The sequence below is a fragment of the Alosa alosa genome, chromosome 4, assembly GCF_017589495.1.
Source record: "Alosa alosa isolate M-15738 ecotype Scorff River chromosome 4, AALO_Geno_1.1, whole genome shotgun sequence".
NCBI classification, from domain to species: domain Eukaryota; kingdom Metazoa; phylum Chordata; class Actinopteri; order Clupeiformes; family Clupeidae; genus Alosa; species Alosa alosa.
Window position 1 is genome coordinate 31,345,001 of NC_063192.1, and position 13,552 is coordinate 31,358,552.

General features: G+C 44.8%; 1 protein-coding gene across 4 annotated transcripts in view; it reads right to left on the reverse strand.

Annotated features, from left to right (window-relative positions):
• tns2a (tensin 2a) overlaps positions 1–13,552 on the reverse strand; it is a 31,554-nt gene that overhangs the window by 16,736 nt on the left and 1,266 nt on the right. For 3 of the 4 annotated variants that reach the window (XM_048242242.1, XM_048242243.1, XM_048242241.1), the window contains exons 2-3: positions 4,672–4,777; positions 4,461–4,498 (exon numbers count right to left, since the gene is read on the reverse strand). In XM_048242242.1, the coding sequence (XP_048098199.1) occupies positions 4,461–4,498; positions 4,672–4,777 (144 nt within the window). Of the gene's footprint in view, positions 1–4,460; positions 4,499–4,671; positions 4,778–9,714; positions 9,832–13,552 lie in introns of those variants that run through there. The other variant, XM_048242245.1, reaches the window with a different exon arrangement.

The following is a 13,552-nucleotide window of genomic DNA, read 5'->3' on the forward strand; positions in this document are numbered from 1 at the left end:
TCAGTCATTGCCCAGAGCAACAGCCCATTGCAGGCAATAAAGCGTATGACAAGGCCAAACTGGTCATATGATAAGAACTAGCACACTAAGCCGCCTCTTCAACACTGGACTAAAGGTTACATAACATCTCTGCTCTCCCCTCCTCTCTCTCTCTCTCTCTCTCTTTGTTGCGGTCCTCCTACTCCTCCCTGTCCCACGCCATCATTAGTGCATGTTACCTCTGACTTGTTGCCAGGTGAAATAGCAGCCACAGCTCATTTGAGTTGCCTTTCCCCCTACACACACTTTCCACCACTACAGTCATATCATCAGCCCAACTTCCGCTCCTCGCTAGAAAACAAACCCTAAAAACAGTACAGAACAGAAATAAACAAACATAAACAAACAGATAACAACGTGAGCAATAAACAGCGCAAGATAAACAGATATAAGCAGTGGAAAATCCCATGGAGGGCAGCCAGTGTCATATCAAAGAGCTTTTTTTATGCTCCCAGTCCTCCCTTGAGGGTGGGTCTCTCAGATTCTGTCCATTTTGGAGCTGTGGTCCAGTTCCGCAGAAATCTCCTCAACTCTGTCTGATAGAGTATAAACACGGGGAACTATTGCCGCCAGGTTCCAGCTTACCCTGACGCAGCAACATTCTGCCTTTGATCACGTCTCTCTAGTGGTGATATTTATTTGTCCTCTTATTTAACTGGGCAACACCACAGCGCAAACACTGAATGACTACACTGCTACAACCTCTGTTAGACAACAACCACATCAAACAAGCTGAGAAGTCAACACCTCCACCTGTCTTTCCACACCAATGCCCTCCAAGCACCGCAACTCCTATAATCAGCATCATCTAAAAATGCATATGGCTGGCCAAGTGAACTATAGCTGAAATTCCGCAGTAATTAGCCGAGTGTGTAAAGGGCCATTCACACCAAGAACGATAACGATAAAGATAACTATAAATAAATATCGTTCTCGTTAATATGAATGACGACGTTCACACATAAACTATAACGATAACGACATGAAGAACGATATCATTGGGGATCACTTTTAGAGCGATTTTCAGAACAATAAAAAGTTAATAGCCAATCAGAACCCATCGAATTTTAACCAAAGTCCTTTTAGGCAAGTCCCTCCACTCGGCGGCCATATACCAACGTTTTATGGGCACTCATCGAGCACAGTCCTTGGGTCGAACTGCGCGTGCGCAAGGTTTCACGGCACCAATCTTGCTCCAGCGGCGAGATCACAACACATGATTGGCACGATGTCTTCACAACACACCATATGATTGGCTCAATGTATTCACATCACACCACATGATTGGCTCAATGTATTTACATGTCGGCGTTTTGCGAGGAAGGGGTGGGATATGTGTAGACAACGGCCATATTGGCGTGACAAACTAGCCCCATGCATTTCTATGGAGTATTTTTTGAGTGCTGTGTCTCCACATTAGAAAGTCTCTGTTTTAACCGTCACATTCATTAACACAAGGAGAGACTTTGTTTATCGTTGTTCAGTGTGAACGCTTTTATCGTTATGGTTATAGTTATCGTTATCGTTCTTGGTGTAAATAGGCCTTAAACATGCGAGTTAAGGGGAAGATCATGACTCATGTTACTAGCATGTTCTAGGCCTGTGAGCGTCACGTCCTGTGAGGCCTGTGAGCGTCACGTCCACTTCCTGTCAGGTCTCATCCTGCTGCTGCTGCCACCAGAGTCCCACTGGACAGCAGGAGAGAGGGGGGTGTGCTGGGTAATGTTTCCACACAGGGTGGGGGAAACGGCCCCTTCCTACCTCCCCTGGCCGCATGTGATGGGATACTCTCCCCTACCCACAATGCCTTGCCTTCCCTCCCTCACCTCCCTTCGGGACGTTATTTTCCACTCTGTTGCACAGATAAGGCCTTTAGCAGTCTCAAACACGGTTTGGCAAATGCATGTGTGTGAATGTGAGATTGCTGGTGTGTGTGTGAGTGTGACTGTGTGTGTGTGTGAGTGTGAGAGTGTGATACAGTAATGTGTAGATTTTGGAGATTTCAGAGGCACGTCTGGAATCAGAGAGGAGCCAGCCGGTGGTTACTTGGGCCCCTCGTTGTGGTTGCAGTCAACGTAAGCATGTGGACGCCAGACAAAAGCGCGAGGGGAAAAGCACAGACAACAGGTCAACTCCATTCCAGACTATCTCTCTAAGGAAGGAAGGGGGACAGCTTGGGAAAACACTGTCAAGGGGTTTTCCGCGTATTAAAACCCACTGAAGTACGAGACGGTTTGTCACCGTCCTCCAGGCAGTACTGATGGCGGTTAAATACCCCACATGAATTAGTTACAGCTGGACCATGGCAGATCCTGACTCATCTTGCCTGATGAGCAAGGAGAGGCTTTCTCAATAAAAACCTCAAAATAGATTAGTTATGGTGTCGATTAACCCACCTTTCTTACCTCAGACAGCTGGAGAAGGGAGGGGGAAACACGGACTACAGTTTACTTCACATCTCTGATTTAGTCTATGTTTCAGTGAATTAGTCTATGTCTGTCTCTTACTCTACCAATGAAACAACTTCACAATTCAAGTATTTAGCTTACACAATGTTAGGGTGAGTTTGACTAAGAATCCCCATCCCCATCCTAAAGAAAAACATCCTGTGGTAGAAAGTCTAGTCAGACACATTAGTTCAGTAACACCAATTCCACATCACTTGCCTTGAGTTTCTAATGAGGCTAAAGATAGGCTGCCTCTCAAAATAATTTGATGTTCTGCTTTCTTAATTGAATGTAAAAGTAATTTGAAAAGGCATTGACTTTGCGTACTTTTGAGTCATGACTCTATTGACTTGGATACTCTCTGGCCAGATGTTACAAAGACAAATTCTGCAGTGAAAGTATCAAGCACAACAGGCGCTCTTTCCCATGGCTTAGATGATCCTCCATGCCAGGACTTTAGATAGCAGTGATATGTAGCTAATAAATCAGTTAGGACTTCACTCATTGAACCATTTCCCACATTTGAGAGATCAGATTGCCTTAGAAGCCGTAAAAGGGGAACCGACATCAAGTTGTCAACTTCAGTAGGATGCCAAGTGAAAATACTGTCTATGCATCTTGGTAATCCTCTGTCACATTCTGTACTTAAGTAGCTTTCAAGACACCATTATCTACCCAAAAGCATGACTTTCATCTCATCATGACAGCTAAATGACTGCTCTCGTACATTACTCGCTATGAAAAGCTAGTTAGACACTCATACTTTGGGAGTGTTTTCAAGCAGCTCAGCGAACCAGAGAGAAATCTTGCTCTTGGCCAATTCCTTCTGGCCCCAAGTCTGAACGAGGTGCTCAAAAGTCACACAGTCCCTTATGAAGCAACCACCCTTCCTGGGGCGAGCTGATGACTATCACGTCCAGCAGAGCCTTACGCTGGCCTGGACTGAGGTCACCAAGTAGGAGGGGTGTGTTTGTGTGTGTCCTTCTGTGTGTGTGTGTGTGACAAACAATAACAACACACTCCGTTCCCGGACCAAGAAGCTGGGGGCTGCGCCTTTCCCGGCAGCCAAAGCACACTCGCAAATCTGGCCTGCCAGCTTGGAGACGTACTGTCATGATGTATGTGCTTGGCTCAGCTTGAGCACACAGACACACACACACAGACATGGAGGAGGAGGGGCAGGGGCCTCACCAGCTCTCCCTGTTCGCTTCACAACTCCAGTTCTGTGATCTAATGTTCCAGCATTAGAGAACCCACTATTTGAATCTGCACTTCTACATCCTCAGAATCCTACAGCCGACTTGTTGTAGTTGCTCATGTCTTGTTAATGCAGACCTCTGCTGTGGCCCCCTCTGCCAAGTCTCGTCCTTGGCCCGGAGCTGGCATGCGCTGCCCTCATCAATGCCTCTTTCACTCTCAGCAGCAGCGTGGGGCTCTGGGTGCGGCCGCCTGGCAGCTCCCCAGCCCAACAGAGTGAGGCCTTTCAGACGGCCACCAACCCACTGGCCAGAGCGCTGCCATTTGTGAAGAGGCAACACGTCCGACAGGAAAGGGGCTTTCACCAGTGTACCTCAGATGCAGTTGATTTAGGCGAGGATCACATTAGCCAGCAGCAAGCGGCAGCGGCAAACGTAACGCAACGCTCAGACCATAATAAGTTTTGTCTCGTTCCTAAGCAACACAAACGGTTTGTCAATTGAATGCGCTCGCGTTGCGCTTTGAAAGTTGAACCAAGTTCAACGCTCAGCTTGTTCAACGCTAGCGTTACGCCAGCGTTGCCACCGTTCCTCTGCCGAACCATAGAGAACAATAGGAAACCTGCCGCTCGCGCTGGCTAATGTGATCCCCACCTTAAAGAGAGGCATGGCACAGTGAGCCCCTATGGGCTATGGATGATGAACCAGATGGTGGTTCAGAACAGTAGATATATGTGATGGTGGAGATGAGGGAGAGCAAGAATGAAACAGTTCTTACCTTTGCTTCACATTTCTTATGTGTGGCTGTTTTGCAGACTGTATTGACAGAGAAAAAAAGAGAAAAGCAAAAGAGTGAGCAGCCTGACTTAGTCTTACATAATGTAACATTCCTAACATGACAAGTCACATGACTCAATTAGACTTATAGTTGGCGCTGATCAGCAATGAAGAAGACTCTCTCGAGTGTCGGTGCAGGCTTAGGTTCTCACCTCGACAGAAGGAGCCGAGGCTGTCGATGCTCTGGCGACACACCCCGCACTGTCGCTTCTTCTTGAAGGCCTTCTCCTTGAAGATGTGTGGCTCGCCCTTCCCCACCTGCTTGGGCAAAACAAGGAGCTTTTAGGCAAGAGAGAGCTCAGAACAACTTAAGCCATTTGAGTGGCTCGGAGGATAGTGCCTTTTGTTTGGATGTCTCTGTGTAGTTCCGATGTAATTACATGCCAATCAAAGCAAAAGCCTCTCTCCACCTTCAGGCAACACATTGTGGTGAGTTGTGTAACAGTTCATGACACCTTCCTTCTGGATACGCCACACGGTTGACAAAACATGCAAACAGAGCTCAGTGTGTGTGTGTATGTGTGTTAAAGAGAGAGGGAGTGTAAAAAAACACTTAGGAAGGGCATTACAAAAGACAAAGACACCTCCTAAATTATGTATTCAAGGTAGATAACAAATGTATCCATTAAGTATGTGTGTGTGTGTGTGTGTGTGTGTGTGTGTGTGTGTGTGTGTGTGTGTGTGTGTAATTAGGCTTAGTATTAGAATCACAACACAGTGTAGAGGGTTTTCTTTTAGAGCCTTCCCCTTTTACACTCTTTTTGCAAATAGACACTGGGTAACAGTGCGATGCCAAATGTTGCCGCTTCCCATCCTTTCTTGTGAGGATCAGAGTTGCATCTAAAGAAAAAAACACCACCAAGCACCAAGCCAAGCAACATTTTTCCTCTCTGTGTGGTTCTTCAACATGATACAATGACCTTCAAATGATCCAAGGGTCTTAGTGGGTCACTGTCCCCTCATATCAGAGTCAAACTGACACTGTTAGTAAATGAAAACAACAAAGGATGGACGTGTCAGTATCCCCCAGACTGTATCAAATATCCTCTTGCTACGGACAAGAGAAACAAGTGCGATGAAGGGAAAACGAATAAAGAGGAGACAGAGAAAGAAGGAGAAAAATGAACTTTCTAGAATGTCCGTATCAGTATTAGGAAAGAGCAGATCCCACATTTCTCCCGCATCCTCATTTTCACATTGTTGCCATTCCCCCTTTAAACTCAGCTTACTCTATCCAAACAAGCATTATTTGAGTTTACAGTCTCTACTCATCTCTTCTGGTACACAACACAATCCACATCTCTTGCTGTGGCATGAAGTACCAAGACCTCCTGCTTTCCAACAAGTCTCCATTCATCCAGCCCCCCACCCTCCTCAGGGATGGCAGCGAGCCCCAGAGAGACACACATTAAAACCCCCACTTACCTCTCAAGCGCCCGCAGAGAGGGTTCCCCCACCCATGCTCACAGGCTTTAGAACGCCACCGTGTCAAGCTCCACACACCCACACCGGGGACCACCCCACCCCAGATCAGGCACTCTTTGGCTTTGACTGACCAAGCCCTCGGTGCAGCACGGCAGGCTAGCGCTCTGTTCCGCTCCGCTTTGCAGCGTCCCCCCTCAGCACTGGGGCAACACTCTGGGCATCCGTGGAAACACTAGTGGGGTCTGTTCCCTTATTTTTAGCTGTTTTTCGTTTTGGTCCTTCTGTGGAAAGGGGGTGTGGGGGGGCATTCCTTCTTTTCCGTGAGCAATGAAAGAACAGAGAAGGGATTGAAAGTGAAAGGAGGAGCCATTAAATGAGCATAGCTCCATAAGCCGTCATTCAATCTCTCCCTCTCCCCCACACACACACATTCTCTCTAATGTCTCTATCCTTCCTCTGTCCTCCAAAAATAGCACTGTCTTTGGAGCCCTGTGTGCATTATGTGGCCTCCCCTGACTTGTGAGCACACTCCACTTTCACACCCCCAAGACAGCATCTCCTCCTGTAGCTCATCTGCGTGAGCTACAGCAACTCCGTCTGAGGCTGCTAATCACACAGCGCTAGCGTCCTGCCTCCACAGAAACCCCACTGGGCGCCTTTACTTTGTCACCAGTGTGGGTGGAAATAGCAACTGTTAGATGGAGAAACTATTTCCCAGTATAAAGCCTACAGGTATACCATTCATAATGGGAACTCTTGGGTGAACATGGGTGACCATTTTAAGATTTTGGGCCTCAATATATCCAACCCAGTTCACTTACTGGAATAGCGTGATCCATCAGTGCACTGTAATATTTACAGCTGTCATTGCTGGTGTATTAACATTGGTGCATCAAATTGTAATTTCAATGGTAACCTATAAAATAGATTTCATAAAGCATAAATGGGTTTAACAGCCAAGCTGTATTTACATGCATTTGGGACAGACTCAAACTTGCATTTGGTCATTTGCATTCTACTGTCAGCCACTACAGGGGCTTCTGTGCTTGTAAAATGGTCTGGTCTGGTCTGGTGGACTTTGATTAATAAATGTTTGGCTAGAGAGGACTCCTGTTTCAGCAAGCAAATCATCACCTAACTTGTGAATTAGTGATGCAACTTAAGATCTACAGAGTTGGAGCCAATGATCCCATACAAATGTACGCAACATTCTGTTTTTGATTATTGCTATTGTTATGGGTATTCTGTGCCAATTCTATATTTAAGTAAGTCAGTGTGGTTGGTGTGTATGTGTGTGTGTGTGTGTGTGTGTGCATGCACATACGTCCTTCCTGCCAGCCCACTCCCATCAAAGTGAGTCAGTGTGTGTCTCAAGGGTGGAACACACAGTGTAGCGCAGCTAAGGGAACAGAGACAGCCTGTTCCAGTGGTGAGGTCAGCGTTTGCACCATTACACACTTCCTGTCCAGCTCTCCTCAACAAGCTCACCTCTGGAAGGGCATGGCCAGTGATGATGAACGAAGCCCAAACCCGCTTCCACACTCGCGCTGCCTGGGACGCGGCGCTAGACTTCCATTTCTCAAGTAGCAATAATAGTAGGTGTTGCCGTGTTAGTAAAACAGTGTTTACTAAACTATGCGTAAACAGTCACCAATCTGCCTCCACCAGTCTTTTCATGAGTTGGTTTGTCGTTTCCGTGCACCCCCAACGTTTGACTGTTATTTCCTAGTGTGCATGCTGGAGTTCACCTTTGACGCAAGAGCAAAAATAACTGTGCCTCCAGACAGTCCACCGCTATCAAGGAAAAGACCACACAATGTTATCAAGTTGCCAAATATAAAAGGGCTTCCTTTAAGTGTTCTAACATGACAAAGTTGACATGAGACCTTGGGAGTGGAACAGAATAATCTGACAAAATCCTATAGACATGCACACAAACACACATGTACAGAACTAAAAGAAGATTTGTACTCACAAATACAAGCACAATATGTTTGGTAATTCTGTATGTGGATATAGGATAGGGGACAGGGCTTTTTCCAGCATGGAGACATTACACATGTGTGGGGAGGGAAACCCCTTGCAGGATACACACACACACACACACACACACACACACACTGTAGGGTCTTGGTGTCTCTCATAAGCCTTTCTAATCCCATTTAAATAGTCCCAGGATAGGGTCATTTGATGATTTAAGATATAAATGAGCCCTACTGAGGCCTTAATATTCTGCAGCATCAATCCTAATGGATAATGCGTTATTGCCAATCACCATGATCCACCATTCTCAGTCTGCTTTCCCACCAATCCTCCTCATCCTTGATACAGTCTCCCAATGATGGCTCTGCTCAGCAGCCTACTATACTACCACATACAGTACGCTTCACTGATGATAGATGGCCTGTGTAAGGATGGAAGGATGTCTGGTTCAGCAGTCTGTTCTAGAACACCCAACAAAATGTAGGCAACACTTGATAACTAGAGTGAACGAGGGAGAGAGTGAGATAAGATCAATGTGTACTTCTACATAATATGTTATATTATTGTTCCACGGTTGAACAGAATGTCAACAGTAATGGGCTGGTGTCTTGCAGATCAAAACATGCAGAGAGATCTGGCAGGACTTAGCCATATGGTAGGATCTCCACAATGTAGTATGTGCGTCCTGTGCTATCCAAACAAACATGTTCCTGGTGTTTACCAGTGGTCTCTTGAGAAACAACATGGTATTTCAGGAACTTTCTCAGAATTCCTCTCAAATTCCTGAAGTATACAACATCCAGCACAACCCCTTCCAAAGTTTTACCTGTGGTGTTCCAAAATGCAGATAATCTACACATTTTACAATTTAAACTATTAATTAAATAAATCATGTTATTTCGTGATGCTTGCAATAAGATGTTATTACAGGACACTCACAAAACTTGCTTTTTGCAAGCTTACCCTACTAAATGCAAATCAGAGATGTGCGTTCCCCGTCTCCATCCAATTCCGACACAAAACTAGTATTTAAAGTACAGATTAATAACTTTAATTTGTCTTTCATTAACACTATATAGTTTGTAACTACCTCGAATGTACTGAGGGGAGGGGTTATCTTGTTATGTTTTCATCTGTTTCATTCTGAGATTAGATCATTTGAGCTGCGTAGGCTACACTTGTCTTCTGAACGCATGGGTTTCGAGTGCATTTACAGGCTTTACCCAACAAAAGGGAAGATGTAACAATAAAACAGCATTTAATTTGTTGCTAATTATGTAAGTCGCACCAGCAAACACAACACCCAGCCCTCACAAACTTCGGACATATTACGCCATGTCTGACGTATTCAGAGTGTTTAGCTTTCAACTGTTCCAGAACACGAAAAACGTGGAGACCCTACAGCCAAGTGTCGTATTAGGCTAACCCAGAACTCGTCGACGCATGTCCCTCAGAACATCCAACTAGGACAGCAACATGAATTTCTGACTTTGTTACATTGTGAAAGAAATCTATTATAGTTACATTAATACGCAAAAGTTCCCTCCCCGCAGTAACTGATCCATCACCTCCGATGGCGTGGCAGCGCAACAGGCTGGAGGATGCTATACGCATAGTATTCTAATTTCATAACACATGACAAACCGAGGGCTAAATCATCCTAATCATGTTAAGAGTAACTTTACTAAGACTGTGACTTAAACAGAAACAGTTACCCCATTGTTAGGCTATATTTATAATGACCAGAATTAAATTGGCATAACATTACATAATTAACACAATCTTACCTTATTCATTTTGTATTCTATTGATGCCACCTGGAGCAGATACTTGATTAGGGACTTTATCTACATTCCCATAGGCTGTGCAAGCGTAGTTGCCACTAGCGATTGACTTGTTTTCTTTGGTTCTCTGAGTTCTCTGACTATGGGTGGAGCCATGAAGGAAAAGACGATTGAGGAATGTATTACTGGAAATGGAATATGCGATTGGCTATGTGAACAGAATGGGAGAGAAGGATAAACATATGATTGGTTTAAACCACAGCGATAAAATGTTCATTAATTTATCATCAAAGGAAATGTTTGTGGGCTTATTCAACCAGTTATCTTTGTGTAGATCCTCACACACATTCTGGAATATACATCAATTTGGATGTTGAAATACTGACGTGAAGGTTTACAACATACACTCACAGTGGGCTGTCAGAGGATTTGATCTAAGTCTACCGGTTGTTAAAATTAATTGAGAAAATTAGTGACTTTACACTGTAATTGTCCCAACTAGCCTATCCTTACATACAGTATAGATACATAGGCTACATATATATAAATAATCAGTAGCTTATATGAAAATCTATCACCTAGTTTTAATTGATTTAACTGAGTTGCAATTTGATGCCTTGATTTTGACTTTGTGCCATCTGCTTTGGATGCAATTGAATGGTCAACTTCACTTGAGCACCTGAGAGATTCCACTCTATCCAGCTGTAATAGCTTAAGCTGGCAAACGCAATACTGACACCTTGTGTTGAAACAGAGCAAGCACTTGTGAGCCGAGTGAACGGCATCTAAGGTCAGTTATGCCATAGAGAGTGATAATAGGCTCAGACTAACCAACACCCAAGCTGTGTTACATTTGTGGCCAATAGCAATATTTCTGGAGGCCCAGACATTATAGGCATCATTTACACATGTAGCTATGATAATATTAGAATATATTTCCATTAATACATTTGTGTTTTTGGCAAATTAAGCAAAATTAAGTGCACAAAACCAGTCAAAATAATCCTTCCACTTTTCTTGAGATCAACAGTTGAACAATATCTTTTTTGACTTTCCATGTGAATAATCAGTGCGATGTAAAACTCTGTCAGGTGGACCAATCATTATATGATTTAGATGCCCATAATTACAACTAACTGAGAAACTTGCTCTGCTCTTGGCATAGAGGCGTTCAGTCTAAATGCATCATGCAATGAGAGTACATCTTGTTATTGTAACATAAACCTTTTTTCACCTTGTAAAGGTCTATCTTTACATAATCAAAGTCTGTCAATATTCATGGTGAAGTGAGAACATTTGTACTTTCAGGTCCATGACTTCCCTGCACTTGTGTCTCTGGGCCCTTACAGTGCAGGGTAGTCCCATCCCATATGTTTCTGAGAGTGACTATATGACGGGACTAAATCCCAGAACAACATGGAGTCATTTAGTCCAGCCAAAGAAATGGAGTGCCAAAAAGAAGAAGAAAAAAGAGGCTAAGCACCATGGAATTTCCGGCGTAGATTAAAAGTGCGGGAGCTTGGACGTTTATTTGTCTGCAGGCTTCTTGGCGGGATCAGGGATGGAGGGGGGTGAGGGGGTGGGTGGCCGTGATGGGAGGATGGATCAGAGGTTGGGGGTGGTGGTGGGGGTAGCGGAGAAGGCAAGCCATAGGAGAGTTTAGGAAAACAAGACTTGGGGGTACCGACCAGGGTAGACAGGAAACAGGAAACTATTCAGAGAGGAGAGAAGGGGGTGGGGTCGGATTGTGAATACTCAATGATCTCAGCCATTCTTTGCCTGGGAGAAGACAAACTTGTGTTTACGCTATAGTAACACATGCACGTGCACACATATAAAAATGCTAGGAAACCTAAGGAGGTCGTTGTAGTTAAGTTTCTCACTCTCTCTCTAGCAAACAGTAGCGAACAAAGAGAGAATAATTAATGAGTGTGCGGTACAAACAGAAATAATAAAATAGTGAGACTGAAGTGTGAAGACTTAAGCTGGTTTCGCAGCTACACAAACACACACAATAAAGAACTATTAGAGTTAACTGGGCATGAAGATTTCTACCCACCATCGATTAGCATTCCTAATCACCCTTAAAGTGCTGTGTGGAACATTTCCTCGAAACAGCATCAGACAGGCTAATGTTCATGTTCAAGTTAAAAATGATTAATTGATTGGGAAACAGTGTGTGTGTGTGTGTGTGTGTGTGTGTGTGTGTGTGTGTGTGTGTGTGTGTGTGTGTGTGTGTGTGAGTGTGTATGTGTGCGTGTGTGTGTGTGTGTGTGTGTGTGTGTGAGTGTGTATGTGTGTATGTGTGTGTGTGTGTGTGTGTGTGTGAGTGTGTGTGTGTGTGTGTGTGTGGAGTGTGTGTGTGTGTGTATGTGTGTGTATGTGTGTGTGTATGTGTGTGTGTGTGTGTGTGTGTGTGTGTGTGTGTGTGTGTGTGTGTGTGTAAATGAGGATGGCGGTGGGCTGGGATAAGGGGAGGAGCCGTGCAGCGTGCGGAGCGATTGTGTAATAGAGTCCAGATTGATAAGGTCCAGCTGTGGAGAGGGGGGGCGAGAAAGCGCGCACAAAAACACTGAAGCACGTGTGGGCGCAACGATAAGAACAAACCATGGGAATATTTACTCTGGGTTTTTTGGGGGTGTTTAATAACCTGCTGAATCATATCCTCTTCCATCACCCTTTCACAGTTCCCCACGCCAACTTCCAGCTCACTCCCCAAACATTTCCTAACCTCCCTGAAAACAGCAGCCCCGCAGGGGCGTCCGGAGGGACGCTTTTATTCTGAAGTGAAGGAAAGCCAACTGTTGCTGCCCAGTTTTTATGGTATGTTTTTGTGACCTGGGTGGATATGGCTTTGTTTGGGTGGTTGTGGCAAACTGTGGGTGGGAGAGAGGATGAGAGTGGCTTTCCTCTTCCTCTTTAGAACCCCTCATAACACATTCCATCCTGCTCTTGAACACACACACACACACACACACAGATCAAATTACTGGTCATATCAATTAGTTGGTTCTTAATTTAATTTTACCCATTGTATAGTATACTTGTAATATTTTAATCTCTCTGTGTATTTGTAGATTTTGGCACATTTGACAGCACTGGTGGCGTTCGTAGGCTGTGTGCCTTTGTGTGTTGGCATGTGTGTGTGCCCCTGTCTGTGCCCCTGTACTCTACGAATCACAGAGACCTATTTATACCGTGAGCTCCCCTTTTCCTGCAGCGTGTTTATGGGGGATGTTTGCGGGATATGGTTGCAGTAAAGTATCACTTGTTAAAAGTTTTGTCATACCGAGGATTTGTCAGGAATAAGCCGCACGCCTGTAGCTTGGATGGAGCAAACAGATCCTGAGGCAGCATGGTTTGGTCCCATTTCCCCAGAGGGGACACAGTGTGAGTGTGAACGCCCCTATACGCTAAGAGGCACCATCTGATTTTGTGAAGAATCCAAAGCCATTGTCTACAAGGCAGACACAACTACTGTAAAATTACAAAGGCACGTGTAAGCACCAGCCATGAGCAATAGTATGCATCTCATGATTGCTGTTAGTGCACATGTACATCTCAAATGACAGAAACAAACTGTTCTGATTTACTGACACACTCTATAGAGAGGAGAGGCATGCAGACAGCAGATGAGAAGAGTGAGCTGCCCTGTAGACTACGCAGACCCAGTGGGTCAGGAGACATCAGCTCATCAGATGGAGATAGGTGCAGCGTATAGGTGCAGACCGATTTGGACAAACAGGAAGAAGGGCTTATGGGTAGTCACAACAACACAACAATCATCAGTGCCAAGCAGAGACTGGTCAAGAGGCTGGCTCTGCCTTCTTACTGAAATGCC